The 23,627-nt window shown below is 44.7% G+C and overlaps 2 protein-coding genes and 1 pseudogene across 5 annotated transcripts in view; all 3 read right to left on the bottom strand.

Annotated features, from left to right (window-relative positions):
- Positions 1–2,114, bottom strand: part of LOC139580935 (serine-rich coiled-coil domain-containing protein 2-like) — a 96,318-nt gene extending 94,204 nt beyond the window's left edge. For 2 of the 3 annotated variants that reach the window (XM_071410099.1, XM_071410098.1), the window contains exon 1: positions 1,547–2,114. The gene's annotated coding sequence lies outside the window, so the exon portion shown is untranslated. The remainder of the gene's footprint in view (positions 1–1,546) is intronic. The other variant, XM_071410097.1, reaches the window with a different exon arrangement.
- A 493-nt stretch (positions 2,115–2,607) lies between these two features.
- On the bottom strand, positions 2,608–5,737 carry LOC139580934 (gastrula zinc finger protein XlCGF26.1-like). 2 transcript variants are annotated; one of them, XM_071410094.1, is made up of 5 exons: positions 5,359–5,737; positions 4,928–5,105; positions 4,766–4,824; positions 4,491–4,593; positions 2,608–4,406 (listed from the first exon to the last, which is right to left on the bottom strand). In XM_071410094.1, the coding sequence occupies exons 1-5, from the start codon at positions 5,548–5,550 to the stop codon at positions 3,358–3,360; spliced, it is 1,581 nt and encodes a 526-aa protein (XP_071266195.1). In that variant the 5' UTR covers positions 5,551–5,737; the 3' UTR covers positions 2,608–3,357. The 2 variants fall into 2 exon arrangements, with proteins under 2 accessions (XP_071266195.1, XP_071266196.1); XM_071410095.1 differs by having other exon boundaries at positions 4,766–4,821; positions 5,359–5,728.
- A 7,492-nt stretch (positions 5,738–13,229) lies between these two features.
- Positions 13,230–22,521, bottom strand: LOC139581872 (NAD(P)H pyrophosphatase NUDT13, mitochondrial-like; annotated as a pseudogene).
- Positions 22,522–23,627: the final 1,106 nt, after the last annotated feature.

The following is a 23,627-nucleotide window of genomic DNA, read 5'->3' as shown; positions in this document are numbered from 1 at the left end:
TCCCTGGATTGAGGTACGTTTTCCGAGCCATATCTCACGCTGGCTCCGTAGTGTCTTAACCATGATGGCGTTCCGACCCCAGTGCAGCTCAGTATAAACTAGCCCTTGATAATGACTCTCAGTTCCATTACATGACACATAAGTGTCATTGGATGAAGGCATCTTCTGCACGGTGTATTTTGTTAAGCGCCCCCAACGCTTGGTCTGAACATTAACACGCCGCATCACTTTCGGTACGGTTTTGGAAGCATAAGGACCTTCTCTTTCATATCAGCAAGAAATCATTTTCAAAAAACAAATATGGTTAAATTGCTACACACCTTTACAGGGTTAGTGTTCCCACCCGGCCATATTTCCATATTACAGCACTTGTTCACGGAAAACAGACGGAAGACAGTCAGAAATAGTGTGCAACTGCAGCCTGCAATTTTGAGCATTGCTGCAAGTGGGTATGCCTGCATCTGCAGGAACGCCCCTCCTCGAGCATCCCACTGGTTACTTCATGAACACCCCTCCTCGAGTATCCCATTGGTTCGTTCATGAACACCCCAACCCCTGAGAAAATGTTCATGCTTGTGTGACACTTTTATACATGTCAAAAGGGAAATTAAAAGTTATGAGTTTTCCCGCCAGTAGACAGTGTCCTTTGCTCCAGCCTGCCGAACACTTGCCTTCACCGTCGTAACCAAAACTGCAGAAAAAAAACAGTGCCGACAGTACAGTAGGATGAAGCTACACTGTGTGCTTGCTAGCACATGGTGTCGCACCCCGCCTCCCACCTGCTGTGTACCGAAGTCATCCCTATAAGGACACTAGCACAGTGTCCTTCGCGCCCGCCTACCGAACACCTGCCCTTGCCGTCATTAACAGAACTGTGGAAAAACAGTGCCCAACAGGAGGGGGCGAAGGACACTCTACAGGTGTGTACTAGCTACAGCTAGCTACCATTGTCGGCCCCGCCTCTTCCTCCTGTGGGGTTTATCGGCAGTTGTCATCGAACGTTATAGTGCATTACCGCCATCTACTGTATTGGAGTCATAGCTTTAAAAAATGGACCAATAGAAGTATTAAGAGGGGGAACACCCCAAATTACGGGCTGCAGTTGCACCCTTCTCTTTGCTAATTAGCCATCTGCGTCGCTTTACACCTATGTGTAAATGGCAGATGGACGCCATAAAGTGTAGTCACTGAAATATACTAATGGCTGCAACGGCTAATTAAAATTTTGCAGTTATGAAATAATTATTTGATATTAAAGTAGAGGGATTTGTTTCTAGAACCGTACCGCAATTGAGAATCGATTCACGTTTAGATTGAGTATTTGACCGTTTTGGCTTTCAGAACAACGTTAGACCATTATTGGGCGACGTGTAAACAAGCGTAAGGGTAGGGTCTGAATCTGCTGGCTAATGACTCAGAGTACTGTAAATTAGGCATTGCTGGAACTTAGCTGCTGGAACAGGCCTGCGAAGGGATAGTTAGTCATGACAAGACAGGACTTCGACTGAAAAAACTGACACACACAGGTGATCAAACTCGTACTTACCTATTGAAGCAGACGACGCATCAGCTTGCGCTACCGCAAATTCATGAATTGAAAAGTGAAGAGGCAGGATGATTGAATATGAAGTGCTGGTCCAATTGCTAACGCTGGCTAGTAAGTTAGCTAACTAGCAAGTTCAAGGCAGTACTCAGGCTAGCTCGCTAAATTATTAATGTTCAGTTAAATAGCCTTACACTGCTTGCTGAACGAAGCCCATCCATTAAATATAAAACGTACGACCATATGACTGAGAAAGTCAAATCCACATTAGCTAACTAACGTTAGAGTGCGTTCTCTGAAGCAGGCGTTTTTTTCTTCAGCCAGGCGTATGGTCCACCAATTCATCCAGATTTTCTCGTCGCCTCCCTCCTGGTGTTCGTTTCCATGTCTTGTCAAAGTAACATTGTCTGGAAAAACGTTTGTTTCCGCTTGTTTATTAGCTAGCTAGCTAAAGGGCTCCTTGTGGTGTTGCTAAGCTCGGCGCTGTCAGGACTGTGCTCTCGGTTGCTCACTCGAATCTCTGAATCATCCACACGCTCACCGCTTCAAGCACAGCTGACCCTGACGTCAGAAATATAAACATACCCTCCCCTTGACCCCAAAATTTGAATTTTATGTCAACCTGAGAAATAGCACACTTTTCTTGATAGCATTTCTGTGATACTGATGATTCACAGTGAAACAATTTACTTTCCATTTATCAAATGTTATTGAATAAAATTATTTCGGCCAGACCACCAGGTGGCAATATAATCATTTTTTTTTTTATCAATAAAGGCTTTCTTTGAACGTATAGATTGAACAGATCAAGTTACCAGTTTTGCAACAGCAACACTAGATAAACAGAGTTCTCACGTCCTTAAATAATAGTAACAAAATAAACAATGAGGCAAACAAAGTCAGTCAAATTAATCACTACAATGAGCCTCAAAGTGCTGCAACAGCAAATGTCAACCTTTCAACTGAGTTTAGCAGTGAATTGGGCAATAATAAAGCAACATGGTAGCAATGTTTCCATTTGAATGTGAATCCATAACAAACAAAGTTCACACAGAAGAAATGGCCAAAATTGCATGTCTTTAATGATTACATTCCTGTAATTTTCTGTGATCTGTTTTAACCAATTTGTTCCATCCCACTAAATACAGCCATGTGTTGATTTGTCTCTTTTACATAAAGTATATAAAAACAACAAATGCTATAAAATAACAAATGTGTGAATTTTAAATTAAAGTCTGTGGGAAACAAACCTTCAGAAACAAGTACATGTGGTAAGCAATAAATACAAATGGACTGATGTTTTGGAAGTACAGACTAGCCAGCCAAGCAATTCTGTTAGAACAAGACAATCTACAGCTTTTTTTGTATCCCAAACACCAGTTTCTGTTTTATTGGCTTTTTACAAATGATATCAATACATATCAGGCTGCAAAATGTTAGCTATACTTTTAGTTATGCTAAATAACATTTGACATATTTACAAAAGTGGCATTATTATATACAGTACAGAATAACATGAAAACATTATTTAACTTAAATATATTTTGTTTCTGCATTTTACTTATCATAATTGCTTAAATGGGAACAAAAACTAAAATACCTAGCCCCTGACAGCAAGTCCTATTCCATAATAAACTATACATTTTTGCTCAGGCTAAAATCAAGTTGAAAGGGGTTTCCCTAGATTCGCCTGCCAGGCTTCAAGGCTCTTTCATCAGAGACACATCTGATGATTCAACCAACAGGCATACAAACAGCAAAGCAAAGGACAACAAAAGCCTGTCAGAGATTGAAACCGTTTGCCCATCACAATGTTAGATTGAGGCATAAACACATTTGTGCATTTTAAGATTCCGTTTGTCTGAATACCTCTTCCCACATTTATCACAGATGTACTGTTTCCCTCCTGCGTGGACATGCTTCTTGTGAGTTCGGAGATGACTGCCCTGACTGAAGGTCTTCCCACAGATTTCACAGCTGTACGGCTTCTCCCCTGTATGGATTCTCTGGTGCAACTTCAGACTGTTGGTGTTGTTAAATCTTTTCTCACAGAAGCTACACTCGAAAGGCTTCTCGCTAGAGTGGGTGCGTCCATGAGAGATAAGACTACTCTGCTGACTGAAGGTCTTGCCGCATTCTGTGCAGCCGAATGGCCTCTCTCCAGTGTGGATGCGCTTGTGTATTTTCAGATTCACTGATTGACGGAATGTCTTGCCACACAAGTCACAGCTAAATGGCCTGACGCCTGTATGAATGCGCTGGTGGTTCTTCAGATTGACAGAATGACGGAAACTCTTGTCACACTGATTACACTGGAAGGGCTTTTGTCCAGTGTGAATGAGTTGATGGGTCTTCAGTGTTACAGCTCGTGTGAAGCCTTTCCCACACAGCAAACAGGTGAAGATTTTCTCTCCTGTGTGAATTTGCTGATGTCTAGACAGATTTTGAGCCAGGTTGAAGCTCTTGCCACACACGCTGCAGCTGTAAGGCTTTTCTCCAGTGTGTATTATCGAATGGGTCTTGAGGTGTGCCTGCTTGCCGAAACATTTCCCACAGACGCCACATATAAAAGGCTTCTCACCAGTGTGGGTGCGGATGTGATCATTACAACTCTGTTTGTGGGCAAAGGCTTTGTTGCAGAACATGCACACAAACGGTTTCTCGCCTGTGTGAAGTCGCTGGTGGGATTTGAGGTTACTCTGCGTAGAGAAACTTTTCCCACACTCTGTGCAAATAAAGAGCTTCTTTTGGGCAAACAAAGACTCCAATAGGATATCTGTGGGGTTCACCGGTGGGTCATCGCTAATCATACAATAACGGTTCTCTGAGGAAGAGTTAGCTGCAAAAGCACCATCAGCAGCTCCTGTAAGACATGTATAAAACATCACATTTTAGGTGGCAGGAGATCATTTGATATAGGCCGTCAAAATACTGGCTTTATACTTACTCTCTGCAATGGCCCCCAGGTGTATTTGTCCATGCTCGTCTTTGACAGAGACAGCCAAGACGAGGGGAGATTCTGGTGTGTCCACTTCCTCCACATCTGCAGACTACCGGCACAAACAGATTGATTAGGTGTGAACTTTTGGAACATAATTGGATCATGTTATACAAATGGCACAGAATGGGCAAAGACTACAAACATTTCACGTTTTGCCTATTGAAACCAGCAAAAGTGTTTGCAGAAACAATGGCTCTTGAAGCAATCTGCAAAGTGCTTACCTGCATTGAAACGGTTTGCTCCACAGTTTTACAAGTTCCGCCATAAGAATGTTCCTCTGCTACACCAAAGAAAGAAGTGAGGCATTAGAAAGATAAATAGGTCATTCTTCTTGTAGCTTGTAGTGCAACAGATAAAGCAATATAAACATCTATGCTACTTACCCATTCCTCCAACTGACAGAATATTCAAGATGCTTGCTTGTGATTCAGCTTTTTTCCCTCCATGTCCTTTGAAGGTCTTGGATTCAAATTCCATCAAAAACTTAGTATCATCCACAATTTTCATTATTTTACCCAATGCCTCACTGCCCAGTACCTCCATGAGTGTTGCGAAGTGTGTCTGTAAATGAAGAAGAAAAAAAAGATGAGCAATGCTTATTTCAACAACAAAAAACGAATATTGAGAGGGTGGCTTTTCTATTCATGTATGGTATCCGTCACCTGTATCTGTTTATAAACATGGTAGGGCCAACAGGTCAGCTGATCTGTGAATGTGATATGGGCAAAACGCTAACGTGAATAGCTACCTCGGTTCAGTATCCTAACCAGCTGCTAGGCAGGGCCTTTCCTCTCTCGCACTCATGGTGACTTACCATCTTATTCTGACTCTCAGTCTGTAGTTTCGCAGATAATTTGTCATCCTCGCAATGCCCCTGGGTCCGTTCCAGGCTGAACACGAAGACAGAGCTGTCTTCTATAAATTTACCCAGTTCGGCGACCGCCGCACGAACAAGGGTATCCATGACGGAGGCCAGCTGTGTCTGCAGCGCGATGAAATTTGACATTGTTTGTTGGTATTTATCACGACTTTGGCTAATTGACAACTCTTTCAGATTTGCATTGATGAAATATTGAGCTAGTAGCTACATCAATACTTTTGATGAATTAGGACTACACAGACTTCTTCACACTATCGCAACGTAAATAGTGTCTGTGCCCAGTCGGAAGTATTACTTGAAACTCCCAAATCGTAGTTCCGGTTTAGAAATGAAGTGGGTTTATTAAAGAGACAGCTACTTTATCTTTATGGGAAACACTCTTCACTCCACTTCGATAACGAAGTGACTTTTCGTAGTAGGTTAGGTGAGCATTTTCGCTAACCCCAACCTCAGTCTTCTAACCTGCTACGTTAATTGTCTTAACCTGCTGCGTAGGTTCGCTTAACCTGCTACGAAAAAGCACTCATATAAATTGAGTGAAAATAATATTTATACCAACTGGTTCCCAACCACAGGGGGTAACGTTACTTGGCTTATCCACAGGAGGTACATGAGAAGACTCATGCAACCATATGCTACTGGTGAAATGCACATGAGTGGGTATTCAGAGGTACTCCCGGCAGAGCAAAATTCAGTTTGTGGTACAGTAACCGAAAAATGTGTGTATCAAATTGTATTTGTCACATGCGTCGAATACAACAAGTGCAGTAGACCTTACCGTAAAATGCTTACTTTACAAGCCCTTAACCAACAATGCAGTTCAATAAATACAGTTACGAAAATATTTACTAAATAAACAAAAGTCAAAAATTTAATCAAAAGTAATACAATAAAATAACAATAACGAGGCTAAATACAGGGGTTCCGTTACCGAGTCAATGTGCGGGGATAAAGGTTAGTCGAGGTAATGTGTACATGTAGGTAGGGGTAAAGTGACTGCATAGGTAATAAATAGCGAGTGACAGCAGTGTAAAAACAAAAAAAGGGGGGTCAATGTAAATGGACATTTTATTAATTGTTCAGCAGACTTATGGCTTGGGGGGTAGAAGCTGTTAAGGATCCTTTTGAACCTAGACTTGGGAGCTTAGAGAACAGTCTATGATTTGTGTGACTGGAGTCTTTGACAATTTTTGGGGCCTTTCTCTGAATTGATACAAACCAATGACTGTAGATACAAACACACCGTAGCTAATGTGGTATTTTCAGAATACTTTACATTATAGCAAACCCCACACGTTTATTTACTTTGGCATTTAAAAATTGAACTTTTTAAATTACTCTGGTAATCATGATTGTCACTAGTTAAAATAGCAACAAAGTCATAACCCCACCTATTTGTACCTTTATTTAACTATGCAAGTCAGTTAAGAACAAATTCTTATTTACAATGATGGCCTACCCCAGACAATGCTGGACCAATTGTGCACCACCCTATGGGACTCCCATTCACAGCCGTTTGTGATACAGTCAGGAATTCTGATTTTAAACCTAACCCTAACCTTAAACATAACCTAACATAACCACACTGCTAACATTACTCCAAATCCTGACTTTAAATTAAGACCAAAAAGCACATTTTTGTTTTCATGTATTTTTAGGATTATAACCAATTTTGACTTTGTGACTGTGAGAACAAGTGACAAATCAGGGGCATTGAGAATATTTGATGATAAGGCCACAGAGTTTCTAAACCCAGAGTCGCAACATCGCAAGACTTCTGGGAACGCTTGCAAAACAAACCAACAGGCCAGGGTTTGGGGTTTGAGAAGTCAATGAGAGAAATGAAAGATTCTTCATTAGATGTTGATTTTCTCAAAATCTAAATGCGCAACCTAGATTCAAGCCAATGTCTTAAGTAGCTGAACATGTTATTTTTATGGATTTTTACATTTTGTATTTCACCTTTATTTAACCAGGGAGGCCAGCTGAGAACAAGTTCACATTTACATCTGCGACCTGGCCAAGATAAAGCAAAGCAGTGCGTCAAAAACAACAACACAGAGTTACACATGGGATACAGTCAATAACACAATATAAAAATCTATGTACAGTGTGTGCAGATGTAGTAAGGTTAGGGAGGTAAGGCAATAAAATAGGCCATAGTGGCAAAATAATTCTAATTTAGCATTAACACTGGAGTGATAGATGTGTAGATGATGATGTGCAAGTAGAGATACTGGGGTGCAAAGGAGCAACAAAATAAATAACAGTATGGGGATGAGGTAGTTGGGTGTGCTATTTACAGAAGGGCTGTGTACAGGTACAGTGATCGGTAAGCTGCTCTGACAGCTGATGCTTAAAGTTAGTGAGGGAGATATAAGTCTCCAGCTTCAGTAATTTTTGCAATTCGTTCCAGTCATTGGCAGCAGAGAACTGGAAGGAAAGACGGCCAAAGAAGGTGTTGGCTTTGGGGATGACCAGTGAGATATACCTGCTGGTGCGTGTGCTATGGGTGGGTGTTGCTATGGTGACCTGCGAGCTGAGATAAGGCGGGGCTTTACCTAGCAAAGACTTATAGATGACCTGGAGCCAGTTGGTTTGGCGACGAATATGTACCGAGGGCCAGCCAACGAGACCATGCAGGTCGCAGTGGTGGGTAGTATATGGGGCTTTAGTGACAAAACAGATAGCACTGTGATAGACTGCATCCAATTTGCTGAGTATAGCAAATTATAGTTGGAGGCTATTTTGTCAATGACATCGCCGAAGTCAAGGATCGGTAAAATAGTCCGTTTTACGAGGGTATGTTTGGCAGCATGAGTGAAGTAGGATTTCTTGCGAAATTGGAAGCCGATTCTAGATTTAATTTTGGATTGGAGATGCTTAATGTGAGTCTGGAAGGAGAGTTTACAGTCTAACCAGACACCTAGATATTTGTAGTTGTCCACATATTCTAAGTCAGAACCGTCCAGAGTAGTGATTCTAGGCGGGCGGGCAGGAGCGGGCAGCGATCGGTTGAAGAGCATACATTTAGTTTTACTAGCATTTAAGAGCAGTTGGAGGCCACGGAAGGAGTGGTGTATGGCATTGAAGCTTGTTTGGAGGTTTGTTAACACAGTGTCCAAGGAAGGGCCAGAAGTATACAGAATGGTGTCGTCTGCGTGGAGGTGGATCAGAGAATCACCAGCAGCAAGAGCAACATCATTGATATATACAGAGAAAGGAGTCAGCCCGAGAATTGTGGCACCCCCATAGAGACTGCCAGAGTTCCGGACAACATGCCCTCTGAATTTACACACTGAACTCTATCTGAGAAGTAGTTGATGAACCAGGCGAGGCAGTCATTTGGGAAATCAAGGCTATTGAGTCTGCCGATAAGAATGCGGTGATTGACAGAGTCGAAAGCCTTGGCCAGGTCGATGAAGACGGCTGCACAGTACTGTATTCTATCTATGGCGGTTATGATATCGTTTAGGGCCTTGAGTGTGGCTGAGGTGCACCCATGACCAGCTCGGAAACCAGATTGCATAGTGAAGAAGGTACGGTGGGATTCGAAATGGTCAGTGATCTGTTTGTTAACCTGGCTTTCGAAGACTTTAGAAAGGCAGGGCAGGATGGATAGCGTCCAGATTGTCTAGCCCAGCTGATTTGTAGGGTTCCAGATTTTGCAGCTCTTTCAGAACATCAGCTATCTGGATTTGGGTGAAGGAGAAGCGGGGGGCCTTGGGCAAGTTGCTGCAGGGGGTGCAGTGCTGTTGGCCGGGGTAGGGGAAGCCAGGTGAAAAGCATGGCCAGCCTTGAAAAATGCTTATTGAAATTCTCGATTATCGTAGATTTATCGGTGGTGACAGTATTTCCTAGCCTCAGTGCCGTGGGCAGCTGGGAGGAGGTGCTCTTATTCTCCATGAACTTTACGGTGTACGAAAACTTTTTGGAGTTAATGCTACAGGATACAAATTTCTGTTTGAAAAAGCTAGCCTTAGCTTTCCTGACTGACTGTGTATATTGGTTCCTGACCTCCCTGAAAAGTTGCATATCGCGGGGGCTATTCGATGCTAATGCAGTACGCCCCTGGATGTTTTTGTGCTGTTCAAGGGCAGTCAAGTCTGGAGTGAACCAAGGGCTATATCTGTTCTTAGTTCGAAATTCTTTTGAATGGGGCATGCTTATTTAAGATGGTGAGGAAAGCACTTTTAAAGAACAAACAGGCATCCTCTACTGACGGGATAAGGTCAATATCCTTCCAGGATACCCGGGCCAGGTCGATTAGAAAGGCCTGCTCGCTGAAGTGTTTTAGGGAGTGTTTGACAGTGATGAGGCGTGGTCGTTTGACCGCGGGCCCATTGCGGACGCAGGCAAAGAGGCAGTGATCTCTGAGATCCTGGTTGAAGACAGCAGGGGTGTAGTATTTAGAGGGCAAGTTGGTCAGGATGATATCTATGAGGGTGCCCGTGTTTACAGATTTAGGGTTGTTCCTTGATAACTTGTGTGAGATTGAGGCCATCTAGCTTAGATTGTCATTTTCACGAGGTTGGAGTAATAACAATCTGTCATGTTTTCATTTTCATCAAAAATGACTTTATATCAAGGAGTGCCTTTGACTTGACGGACTACACATGCGCATTTTGGCGCGAGACGCCCGTTAGACCCGATTACGTGTTTCTACACATGCCTTAGCTAACCAACATCGCCATGACATGCCTACACACTGTACTGTTATACTGTACTGTCTTTAAGGCTCTATTTGGAAAACCTGTGGCGCGCTCATATGAATTTACATGGGGATGCAAAAAGCTACCAGGCCAAATTTGGAGAAAGATGCTTTTACTTGTCGACAACTAGGTGCTTGAAAGCTACATATACACTGAATGTACAAAACATTAAGGACACCTGCTCTTTCCATGACATAGACTGACCAGCTGGCTCCATGTGAACTACAATCCAGACACTGTTTAATCCCAATGCTCTAAACGCAAAAATGCCTTACTTGCAATACGGTTTTGTAACCCTTTCGAACTTAACTTTCATATAAGCCAGAAATAATATTTTAAATACAAAATATACTTAATGTGTGCAGTTTAGCAAAGTTGCACCTGGCTGTATTAACGCACCGCCTAGGCTACAACACATCCTCTTACCTTGCGCTCGCATTTCCATAGGACCATTCCATTCCACATTTCTGGTGTTTCTCAAAATATAGCCGGGTGTAACTTTCCTAAACTGCGTACAGTAAGTTTATTGGTTGTATTTGAAAAAATGTTTCTCACTTATATGAAAGTTAAGTTCCAAATGTTTCCAGAACTGTATCGCATGCTAGGCGTATTTGCGTTTAGACGGAGGATTTGGGCAGTATCTGAGCATCAGGGCTTTCCCACACATTGTTGACATGCTAGGGGAAGCAGATATGGGTTTAATGGATCAGTGTGAGGAGCTGTACAAGACGTCAAACCCTTAGGCTCTGTTTTAGGACCACTATTGTTTTCACTATATATTTTACCTCTTGGTGATGTCATTCGGAAGCATAATGTTGACTTTCACTGCTATGCGGACGACACATAGCTGTACATTTTTATGAAACATGGTGAAGCCCCAAATTGTCCTCCCTGGAAGCCTGTGTTTCAGACATAAGGAACTGGATGGCGGCAAATGTTCTACTTTTAAACATGGACAAAACAGAGATGCTAGTTCTAGGTCCCAAGAAACAAAGAGATATTCTGTTGAATCTGAAAATTAATCTTGTTGGTTATACAGTCGTCTCAAACAAAACTGTGAAGGACCTCGGCGTTACTCTGGACCCTGATCTCTCTTTTGACGAAAATATCAAGACTGTTTCAAGGACAGCTTTTTTCCATCTACGTAACATTGCAAAAATCTGAAACTTTCTGTCCAAAAATTATGCTGAAAAATGTATCCATGCTTTTGTCACTTCTAGGTTAGACTACTGCAATGCTCTCTGCAATCGGCTACCCGGATAAAGCACTAAATAAACTTCAGTTAGTGCTAAATACGGCTGCTAGAATCTTGACTAGAACTAAAAAATGTATCATATTACTCCAGTGTTATCCTCTCTACACTGGCTCCTGTTAAGGCTAGGGGTGATTTCAAGGTTTTACTGCTAACCTACAAAGCATTACATGGGCTTACTCCTACCTATCTTTCCGATTTGGTCCTGCCGTACATACCTACACGTTATGGAACCCTGATCTGTTCACCGGACGTGCTACCTGTCCCGGACCTGCTGTTTTCAACTCTCTAGAAACAGCAGGAAGGGTAGAGATACTCTGAAAGATCAGCTATGAAAAGCCAACTGACATTTACTCCTGAGTTGCTGACCTGTTGCACCCTCTACAACCACTGTGATTATTATTATTTGACCCTGCTGGTCATCTATGAACATTTGAACATCTTGGCCATGTTCTGTTACAATCTCTACCCGGCACAGCCAGAAGAGGATTGGCCACCCCTCATAGCCTGGTTCCTCTCTAGGTTTCTTCCTAGGTTCCAGCTTTTCTAGGGAGTTTTTCCTAGCCACCGTGCTTCTACACCTACATTGCTTGCTGTTTGGGGTTTTAGGCTGGGTTTCTGTACAGCACTTTGTGACATCAGCTGTTGTAAGAAGGGCTTTAAAAATACATTTGATTGATTGATACATTCAGGTTTCAGGCCTGGACATGATTACAGTTATGTCATAGGAGACTGTGCTTTCTCTTTGCAAATCACACTGCAAGACATCCTGAACTTTGAGAAGTCCTACAAGAACTGTGAGGATGAGAAGCATGATCTGATGCGGGTCTATGTGGAGCACAAGGGCGACATGGACAGGATCATGGAGAACGTGCTGTGTGCCACCCTGGAGGATGAGACACGGATCAGAGCCATCCTCAAGAGTGCCATCTGCTCCAAGGGGCTGCAGGCTCACAAGGCTTTCACCAACGCAAGGTGTGTGAACTAATCTACTACTCTAAATGTATTTTTAGTTAGTTTTATCTCATGCTCTTATCACAGACAAACAGTAGCTAGCTGATACATGTGAACATCTTTATGTTCACCAAATGCATATATCACCATTAAGCTGGTAATGTTTTGGTGTTGTCACGCCCTGACCTGAGATATCTCTGTTTTCTTTATATTTTGGTTAGGTCAGGGTGTGACTAGGGTGGGTACGTTAGTTTTTGTATTGTCTATGGTTTTTGTATGTCAAGGGTTGTTGTAGGTCTAGGTGATTTATATGTCTATGGTGGCCTGATATGGTTCCCAATCAGAGGCAGCTGTTTATCGTTGTCTCTGATTGGGGATCATATTTAGGTAGCCATTTACCTTTTGGTGTTGGTGGGTTCTTGTCTATGTGTAGTTGCCTGTCAGCACTCATTTGTCTAGCTTCACGGTTTGTTTTGTTATTGTGTTAGTTTTGTACAGTGTTCATTCTTATAACAAAGAAGAATGTACGCATACCCCGCTGCGCCTTGGTCTCCTCCTTACAACGGCCGTGACAGGTGTCAATGTGTTTCCAGGTCGATAAAGAGCATAAAAAGGCAGATTTACAAACGCTCAACATGCGTTGAATATGGCCGGTGTCAGTAAACGTTGTCCAGTTTTTTATTAAATTGTTGCTAGCAGCACATTTACAGTCACCAATGCTCTAGACAATATGAAAATAGCCTAACCAGCTCTGCTAGGGCAAGTAAAATGGTCAGAGTGAGGTGTTCTCTCATTTTTGTCTGGAAGTAGATAGCAAGCTAGCTAACTTTAGCCGGTTAGCTTGTGTGCTTGACTGCCATTGTGAGGTCAGAACGCTCAGGTCAACCCTACTCGTTGGACAGTGCGTCCAGTGTGCGCTCTGAACGCTCCGAGAGTGAAACGCTCTGAATTTACAAATGGACAATCTGACAACGCTCTGAATTTATGAACGCTCAGAGCGCACTCTAAACACACTCTGGCACTCCAGTTTGAATTTATGAACACAACCTTAATAAAGGCACTTTTAGAACAATTACAAGTGATGAAACAATTAAAACATGCTCCGGAACTTTCACGAATAGTAAGTATTTTTTAAACCTCCCGCTTTGGGCTGGATATGTCATTGTGTAGTTCATACATGCATAATGTCAGCAGCATACCACCCTGCATACCACTGCTGGCTTGCTTCTGAAGCTAAGCAGGGTTGGTCCTGGTCAGTCCCTGGATGGGAGACCAGATGCTGCTGGAAGTGGTGTTGGAGGGCCAGTAGGAGGCACTCTTTCCTCTGGTCTAAAAAATATCCCAATGCCCCAGGGCAGTGATTGGGGACACTGCCCTGTGTAGGGTGCCGTCTTTCGGATGGGATGTTAAACGGGTGTCCTGACTCTCTGAGGTCATTAAAGATCCCATGGCACTTATCGTAAGAGTAGGGGTGTTAACCCCGGTGTCCTGGCTAAATTCCCAATCTGGCCCTCAAACCATCATGGTCACCTAATAATCCCCAGTTTACAATTGGCTCATTCATCCCCCTCCTCTCCCCTGTAACTATTCCCCAGGTCGTTGCTGCAAATGAGAACGTGTTCTCAGTCAACTTACCTGGTAAAATAACGGTAAAATAAAATAAAAAAAAAATAAAATAAATAAAAATAATCTATGAGCAGAATTACTGTTTTACCTCAATTAGCCACAAGCTGTGTGGCAACATTTTCCGCCACATGGGCCAGCTATTAGCCACTTGAGTTTCAACCAATGAGCTTCAGCCCCTCACCATTGTAGTGACAGCTAGTAAGATGCACACACAGCAGAGCGAGAGTGTCACACCCTGGCCTTAGTTATCTTTGTTTTCATTATTATTTTAGTTAGGTCAGGGTGTGACATGGTGTAGTATGTGTTTTTGTATTGTCTAGGGTGTTGTATGGTTTAGGGGGTTAAGTAGAGTAGATGGTTTAGTGTTCAGTGTAGGTGTCTAGGAAAGTCTATGGTTGCCTGAATTGGTTCTCAATTAGAGACAGCTGGTTATTGTTGTCTCTGATTGGGAGCCATATTTAAGGCAGCCATAGGCTTTAGCTGGTTGTGGGTATTGTCTATGTGTAGTGTTTGTGTCAGCACTATTTATATGTATAGCTTCACGGTCGTCAGTTTGTTATTTTGTTAGTTTGTGTATAGTTGTTCGTTTCTTGGTTTTTCTCTCTTCTTTAATAAAAGAAGATGTATTTTGCACACGCTGCGCCTTGGTCCAATCTCTCTCAAGAAGACGATCGTGACAGAATTACCCACCAATCTAGGACCAAGCGGCGTGTCAAGTGGCAACAGGACCCACCTACACAGGATTCATGGACATGGGAGGAGATACTGGATGGTAAGGGACCTTGGGCACAACCGGGAGAATATCGCCTCCCTCGTGAAGAGCTGGAGGCAGCTAAAGCCGAGAGGAGGCGATATGAGGAGGCAGCACGGAAGCAAGGCTGGAAGCCCGTGAGTACAACCCAAAAATGTCTTGGGGGGGGCCTTAAAGGGAGTGTGGCGAAGTCAGGTAGGAGACCTGCGCCTACTCCCTGTACTTACCGTGGAGAGCGAGAGTACGGGCAGACACCGTGTTACGCAGTAGAGCGCATGGTGTCTCCTGTACGCGTGCATAGCCCGGTTCGGTACATTCCAGCTCCACGTATCGGCTGGGCTAGATTGAGCGTTGAGCCGGATGTCATGAAGCCGGCCCAACGCATCTGGTCACCAGTGCGTCTCCTCGGGCCGGCTTACATGGCACCAGCCTTACGCATGGTGTCCCCGGTTCGCCTACATAGCCCGGTGCAGGTTATTCCACCTCCCCGCACTGGTCGGGCGACGGGGAGCATACAACCAGGTAAGGTTGGGCAGGCTCGGTGCTCAAGGGAGCCAGTACGCCTGCACGGTCCGGTATTTCCGGCGCCACCTCCTTGCCCTAACCCAGTACCACCAGTGCCTCCTCCACGCACTAGCCCTATGGTGCGTGTCTCCAGCCCTTTACCACCAGTGCCTACACCACGCACCAAGCCTCCTGTGTGTCCCCAGAGTCCTGTGCGTCCTGTTGCTGCTCCCCGCACTAGCCCTGAGATGCGTGTCCCCAGTCCGGTACCACCAGTTCCGGCACCACGCACTAGGCCTAATGTGCGCTCCCAGGGTCCAGCATGCCCTGTTCCTTCTCCCCGCACTAGCCTAAAGGTGCGTGTCTTTAGCCCGGTACCTCCAGTTCCGGCACCACGCACCAGGCCTACAGTGCGTCTCAGCCGGCCAGAGTCTGCCGTCTGCCCAACGGCGCTTGAACTGCCCGTCTGCCCAACGGCGCTTGAACTGCCCGTCTGCCCGACGGCGCTTGAACTGCCCGTCTGCCCGACGGCGCTTGAACTGCCCGTCTGCCCGACGGCGCTTGAACTGCCCGTCTGCCCAAAGGCGCCTGAACTGCCCGTCTGCCCAACGCTGTCTGAACTGTCCGTCTGCCAAGCGCCGAATGAACTGCCCGTCTGTACTGAGTCTTCAAAGCCGCCCGTCTGTACTGAGCCTGCAAAGCCGCCCGTCTGCCATGAGCCTTCAGAGCCGTCCGCCAGACAGGAGCCGCCAGAGCCTTCCGCCAGACAGGAGCCGCCAGAGCCTTCCGCCAGACAGGAGCCGCCAGAGCCTTCCGCCAGACAGGAGCCGCCAGAGCCTTCCGCCAGACAGGATCAGCCAGAGCCTTCCGCCAGACAGGATCAGCCAGAGCCTTCCGCCAGACAGGATCAGCCAGAGCCTTCCGCCAGACAGGATCAGCCAGAGCCTTCCGCCAGACAGGATCAGCCAGAGCCTTCCGCCAGACAGGAGCAGCCAGAGCCTTCCGCCAGACAGGATCAGCCAGAGCCTTCCGCCAGACAGGATCAGCCAGAGCCTTCCGCCAGACAGGATCAGCCAGATCCGTCAGCCAGCCATGAGCAGCCAGATCCGTCAGCCAGCCATGAGCAGCCAGATCCGTCAGCCAGCCATGAGCAGCCAGATCCGTCAGCCAGCCATGAGCAGCCAGATCCGTCAGCCAGCCATGAGCAGCCAGATCCGTCAGCCAGCCATGAGCAGCCAGATCCGTCAGCCAGCCATGAGCAGCCAGATCCGTCAGCCAGCCATGAGCAGCCAGATCCGTCAGCCAGCCATGAGCAGCCAGATCAGTCAGCCAGCCATGAGCAGCCAGATCCGTCAGCCAGCCATGAGCCGTCCAGCCAGGATCCGCCAGAGCCGTCCAGCCAGGATCCGCCAGAGCCGTCCAGCCAGGATCCGCCAGAGCCGTCCAACCAGGATCCGCCAGAGCCGTCCAGCCAGGATCCGCCAGAGCCGTCCAGCCAGGATCCGCCATTCAGTCCGGTGCTGCCCCTTAGTCCGGTGCTGCCCCTTAGTCCGGTGCTGCCCCTTAGTCCGGTGCTGCCCCTTATCCCGGTGCTGCCCCTTAGTCCGGTGCTGCCCCTTAGTCCGGTGCTGCCCCTTAGTCCGGTGCTGCCACTTAGTCCGGTGCTGCCCCTTAATCCAGTGGGGTTAAGTTGGAGGGTGGTCATTTGGAGGAGGCTACGAAAGCGGGTAGTGACTATGGTGGGGTGGGGACCACGACCAGTACCAGAGCCGCCACCGTGGACAGACGCCCACCCAGACCCTCCCCTAGACTTTATGCTGGTGCGTCCGGAGTTCGCACCTTAAGGGGGGGGTTATGTCACACCCTGGCCTTAGTTATCTTTGTTTTCATTATTATTTTAGTTAGGTCAGGGTGTGACATGGTGTAGTATGTGTTTTTGTATTGTCTAGGGTGTTGTATGGTTTAGGGGGTTATGTAGAGTAGATGGTTTAGTGTTCAGTGTAGGTGTCTAGGAAAGTCTATGGTTGCCTGAATTGGTTCTCAATTAGAGACAGCTGGTTATTGTTGTCTCTGATTGGGAGCCATATTTAAGGCAGCCATAGGCTTTAGCTGGTTGTGGGTATTGTCTATGTGTAGTGTTTGTGTCAGCACTATTTATATGTATAGCTTCACGGTCGTCAGTTTGTTATTTTGTTAGTTTGTGTATAGTTGTTTGTTTCTTGGTTTTTCTCTCTTCTTTAATAAAAGAAGATGTATTTTGCACACGCTGCGCCTTGGTCCAATCTCTCTCAAGAAGACGATCGTGACAGAGAGAGAAAGAGCAATGCAATTCACATGGTGCACATACAGTGGGAAGAAAAAGTATGTGAACCCTTTAGAATTACCTGGATTTCTGCATTAATTGGTCATAACATTTAGACAAACACAGTCTGCTTAAACTAATAACACACATTTATAATTGTTCATGTCTTGAACACACCGTGTAAACATTCACAGTGCAGGTTGGGGAAAGTATGTTAACCCTTGGATTTAATGACAGGTTGACCCTCCTTTGGCAGCAATAACCTCAACCAAACGTTCTCTGTAATGGCGGATCAGACCCGCACAACGGTCAGGAGGAATTTTGGACCATTCCTCTTTACAAAACTGTTTCAGTTCCACAATATTCTTGGGATGTCTGATGTGAACCGCTCTCTTGAGGTCATGCCACAGCATCTCAATCGGGTTGAGGTCAGGACTGACTGGGCCACTCCAGAAGGCATATTTTCTTCTGTTCAAGCCATTCTGTTGTTGATTTACTTCTGTCTTTTGGGTTGTTGTCCTGTTGCATCACCTAACTTCTGTTGAGCTTCAATTGGCGTACTGATAGCCTCACATTCTCCTGCAAAATGTATTGATAAACTTGGGAATTCATTTTTCCGTCGATGATAGCAAGCTGTTCAGGCCCTGTGACAGCAAAGCAGCCCCAAACCATGATGCTCCGTCCACCATAGTTTACAGTTGAGATGAGGTTTTGATGTTGGTGTGCTGTGACTTTTTTTCTTCACACATAGTGTTGTGTGTTCCTTCCAAACAACACAACTTTAGTTTCATCTGTCCACAGAATATGTTGCCAGTAGCGCTATGGAACATCCAGCTGCACTTTTGCGAACTTCAGACGTGCAGCAATGGGTTTTTTTTGACAGCAGTGGCTTTTTCCTTGGTGTCATCCCATGAACACCATTCTTGTTTAGTGTTTTACATATTGTAGACTCGTCAACAGAGATGTTAGCATCTTCCATTCTTGTTTTGCCGGAAGAAACTTACTTGTTTTAAACACCAAGAAAACCAAAGTTATGTTGGTCTGTTCCACCAGGAAAAGGCCAACACAGGATGAGATACAATTAAGTATGTACATTTGTGGCCTGCTGGACGTCATTTTGCAGGGCTCTGGCAGTGCTCCTCCTTGCACAAAGGCGGAGGTAGCGGTCCTGCTGCTGGGTTGTTGCCCTCCTACGGCCTCCACGTCTCCTGATGTACTGGCCTGTCTCCTGGTAGCGCCTCCATGCTCTGGACACTACGCCGACAGACACAGCAAACCTTCTTGCCACAGCTCGCATTGATGTGCCATCCTGGATGAGCTGCACTACCTGAGCCACTTGTGTGGGTTGTAGACTGCGTCTCATGCTACCACTAGAGTGAAAGCACCGCCAGCATTCAAAAGTGACCAAAACATCAGCCAGGAAGCTGAACTGAGAAGTGGTCTGTGGTCACCACCTGCAGAACCACTCCTTTATTGGGGGTGTCTTGCTAATTGACTATAATTTCCACCTTTAGTCTATTCCATTTGCACAACAGCATGTGAAATTTATTGTCAATCAGTGTTGCTTCCTAAGTGGACAGTTTGATTTCACAGAAGTGTGATTGACTTGGAGTTACATTGTGTTGTTTAAGTGTTCCCTTTATTTTTTTGAGCAGTGTATAATATCCTGTTTCGATATACACTGTGTATTGGCATAGGAACATTTTAATAATAATAAATAATAAAATATTTATTTTATATAGAGCTTTTCATTACAAGTAGAATCTCAAATTCGCTTTAAAAATGAAATGAACAAAAAATGATTGAAAACAAATAGGGATCTAGCAGTTCTTGGACACAAAATCTACAACCATGGATAAGCAGAGCTGGGTTACCAACCTGATTTTGTTATGTTTGTGTCACTCAGATACTGTAGCATATACCTGCATTAACCATGGCGAAATGTGTAGAATTGCAGGAAAATATCTTTAGAACTCTAAAATGTTATCTCCACCGGCCTAAAAAAAAAACAGATTTAAATTAGTCCGGCCCTGTGGAAAAGGCTTCGTCCAGATGTCTTGCACACACTCAAGCGACATGAATGTATTAAACACAGAGAGGGCTAGCGTAGAGAGGCAGCCACTGACTTACCTGTGTCTTTTCTGGGTTGACGGTGGCGTGACAGGCCATCATGAAGGAGCTCTGTGGGAAGGGCCAGTGCTGAGAGTCTGAGTACTGGATAGACTCCAACGCCACATCCTCAGCTATCTCCTTGCGGAGTGTCTCCTCTGTGGGCTCACCTGTTGCGGGAAACACATTCAGGAACCTACACCAGCGCTTACGCTAACAGTAATATAATAGTCTTAACGAGTACAGTTATGGATAAGTAAGTTACATCTCTCATGCTGTTTACAGCTGGGACGCATATTTGTAATAACTGGATTATAGCCTATGTAATAGACATGTTATAAATAGTCAGTACACATGCTTCATTAGTTTAAAATGTGTGACATGTGAGACTCACCCGTGTCACAGAAGCCTGCCAGTGCAGTGTACATGCTGCAGTGTACTGCCTCCCCAGGAAACCCAGGAAACACCTTTTCCCATCAGACACTAGTACGATCACCACCGGAAACATCTGTAAAAGAAAACAAAATAGACTACGGAATTACTTTTCTCTCAGCTTGGGTAATGTACTAACTACATATTTCATGACCAAAGCCCATTGTACTGCATTTATTATGGATCCCCATTAGCTGCCGCCAAGGCAGAAGCTACTCCTCCTAGGGTCCAGCAAAATTAAGACAGTTACAATTTTTTTTAAACATTACAATACATTCACAACAGATTCTGGACTTGGCATTTATTGTGGGTTATGCATGGGTGTCCGAGCTGTGTGCCAGTAGTTCAAACTACAGGTTGACCGATTAATCGGAATGGCCGATTAATTAGGGCCGATTTCAAGTTTTCATAACAATCTGAATTTTTCGGGGTTTTTTTACACCTTTATTTAATCTTTAAGCTTTCTGTTGAGTGGGCATCCTGATGAAAGCCGGTCAATATTTAAACCGCCCAGAAAATATACCTCTCTATTAATATCATATAAATGATCAAACACTTGGTGGTCTATAGCAGCTTCCCACCAGAATGGGCTTTAGGTGAGTCAGATGAACCTGTAGCCATGTTACTTCAACAGTATTTAACATGAGATCCTCTCTAATCTTAACAGGAACGTGGTTCTGAATATAAACAGCCACACCTCCACCTTTGGCATTTCTGTCTTTTCTGTAGATCTTATAACCATGTATTTCTACCACTGTATCATCAAAGGTATTATCTCAGTGAGTTTCAGAGATTGTCAGAAAATGTCATCTGTTACTAGCAAATTATTGACTTCATGAACCTTGTTTCTTAAGCTACATATGTTAACGTGGGCTATTTTTAACACTTTTCTGGGATGCTTGATTGTTTTTCTTGCTTTACTGGGAAGCAACGATTTAGGGAGGGCAGAGGGCCAGATATTATGGGGCGTTTGTTGGTGTCAAGTAGTAACCCAATCAGTTCTTTAAAATCCATCTTCAGCTGTTCTGAGCTGCCCTTCATAATGTCATTCGACCCCACATGAACCATGACAGTATCAGCCCCCGGTGACTGACGCACAGCCTCGGGAAGTAACCTGGTGATATCCTGAACTTTTGCCCCAGGTACAGATATATGCCTCACCATGGAACTCCCTATCACAATAGCCGGAATGATCCGGCCTCTGCCGTGTCTCGAAGCTGATTGCGAGGTCAGAGCCTCAGAACTCACCTGAGAAGAGGGCTGCTGAGACCCCGGCTGCGTGCAGGCCACGTCAGCCAAAGGGACAGAGCTCTGATCCAGACAACGCAGAAGTGTGACGTTTTCCCATCGTATTATGAGATCTACTGAATAGCTAATTGAACATGGAGTAATAAGTGATCCCACTGCTGTGACACACACTGACTGCCAGACTGGTTCCTATGGGCGGGCAGCCAAGTGGAGCTGCAGAAGCCCCTGACGATCAAAACACACACCCAGGTATAAGAGCAAACACACAGAGAGACACACACGGTACAGTACAATACTAGAAATACAGTAAAACACTAGATTGGAGAGACTTGACTCAAATATCCACTCTGGCTACAAGCGGTGCCTCAGGCCCTCTCAGTAGGAAGAAGGCTTTCCTCAGGTCTGTGAAGGTTCCTCCACACAGCCTCTCCACATAAACCTGCTCTATAGACCCTACAACAACACAGAGAGACAGTCAGTCAACCTGAACTCTGACCCATGAGACACAGAGGACAATTTAATTGGAGAATGAGATGGATTATTATTCCAAATGGGAATTTACTGTTCGAACAGTGATGCCATGAAGTAATTTGTCATATGTATTGATGTTCTCTTACCAACATCAATCAAATTTAATAAAATTTATTTATAAAACCCTTCTTACATCAGCTGATGTACAGAAACCCAGCCTAAAACCCCAAACAGCAAGCAATGCAGGTGTAGAAGCACGGTGGCTAGGAAAAACTCCCTAGAAAGGCTGGAACCTAGGAAGAAACCTAGAGAGGAACCAGGCTATGAGGGGTGGCCAATCCTCTTCTGGCTGTGCCGGGTAGAGATTGTAACAGAACATGGCCAAGATGTTCAAATGCTCATAGATGACCAGCAGGGTCAAATAATAATAATCAAAGGAGAAATGTGCTTCGTTCTGTTCAGTGCAGTTGAGGAGAATAGATTAATTCACAATCTCCTTGTCCTCTCCAAGCTTTTCCAGGATTTCCTTCTACATCTGAGAGGAACAAACATATTCCCATGACGTGCAACCTACAAGTTCGTGTTGCTATATAAATCTCTGTTGAAAGTTGTTCATGTCAAGAAATACCCGTTTCTTTTATATCATTACAATAATGTCACTCTCAAATGAGAAATTCTGAAGTGGGAGTGGGCTGTCCTTGTTGTATAACGTCTTCGTCTCAATTCTAACCTCCATGCCACAGGGAAAATGTTCCCAGACTGCAACGCTGCTCGACATGCGTCATCATCCTCTATCTTATTCAGGAGCCTAAATCAGACATGCCATAACTTTAGCATGAATGTAATTAATATAACAAATCCCATTCAACTGTTATTTAACTTGTGGTATGCTTATTAAATTGGTGTGGTATATCTGAGAGTGAACTGAACTGACCTCATCCTATGTTGACAAATGATTCTACATTATACAATCTAATTAAAAAAAGGATCAAAGTGAAAGACAAAGTTGATGATAGTCGAAACTGTCTTTGTAGCACTGTCCTGGCTTGACCAGAGAGGGCTGGTTCCAATCAGAGTATGTGAGCGGAGCTGGAGCAGAGCCTGACCAATTTGACAGGTGGGTGGAGCGAGATTCCCAAAGGCTGGAGCATTGGCTTTCTCACTGGCTCCAATTTCGCTCCAGTAGCGCTCCAGTAGCACTCACTTCACGAGCTCAGGGCATGCCTGCCCCAGCATGCATTTGTAGTCTACTTGTGTGCTGATACAGCCCCTTGTTTTAGCTACTGTCATGAGTTCGCTTTATATTTTCATTAACTTGTTATGGCTGGGGGAAGTATTGAGTAGCTTGGATGAATAAGGTGCCCAGAGTAAACTGTCTGCTACTCAGGCCCAGTTGCTAATATATGCATATTATTAGTAGATTTGGATGGAAAACACTCTGAAGTTTCTAAAACTGTTTGAATGATATCTGTGATATAACAGAACTCATATGGCAGGCAAAAACCTGAGAAAAAATCCAACCAGGAAGTGGGAAATCTGAGGTTTGTAGTTTTTCAACTCATTGCCTATCGAATACACTGTAACTGATATTTTTTCTATGGGGTCATATTGCACTTCCTAAGGCTTCCACTAGATGTCAACAGTCTTTAGAACCTTGTTTGAGGGTTCTACTGTGAAGGAGGGGGGAATGGGAGCTGAATGAGTCAGAGGTCTGCCAGAGTGGCATGAGCTGGTCATGCGCGTTCACGTGAGAGGTAGCTTGCATTCCATTGCATTTCTACAGACAAAGGAATTCTCCAGTTGGAACATTATTGAAGATTTATGATAAAAACATCCTAAAGA

The sequence above is a fragment of the Salvelinus alpinus genome, chromosome 7, assembly GCF_045679555.1.
Source record: "Salvelinus alpinus chromosome 7, SLU_Salpinus.1, whole genome shotgun sequence".
Classification (NCBI taxonomy): Eukaryota; Metazoa; Chordata; class Actinopteri; order Salmoniformes; family Salmonidae; genus Salvelinus; species Salvelinus alpinus.
The sequence above is the reverse complement of the archived record's forward strand: the minus strand, read 5'-3'. Positions and strand labels throughout refer to the sequence as shown.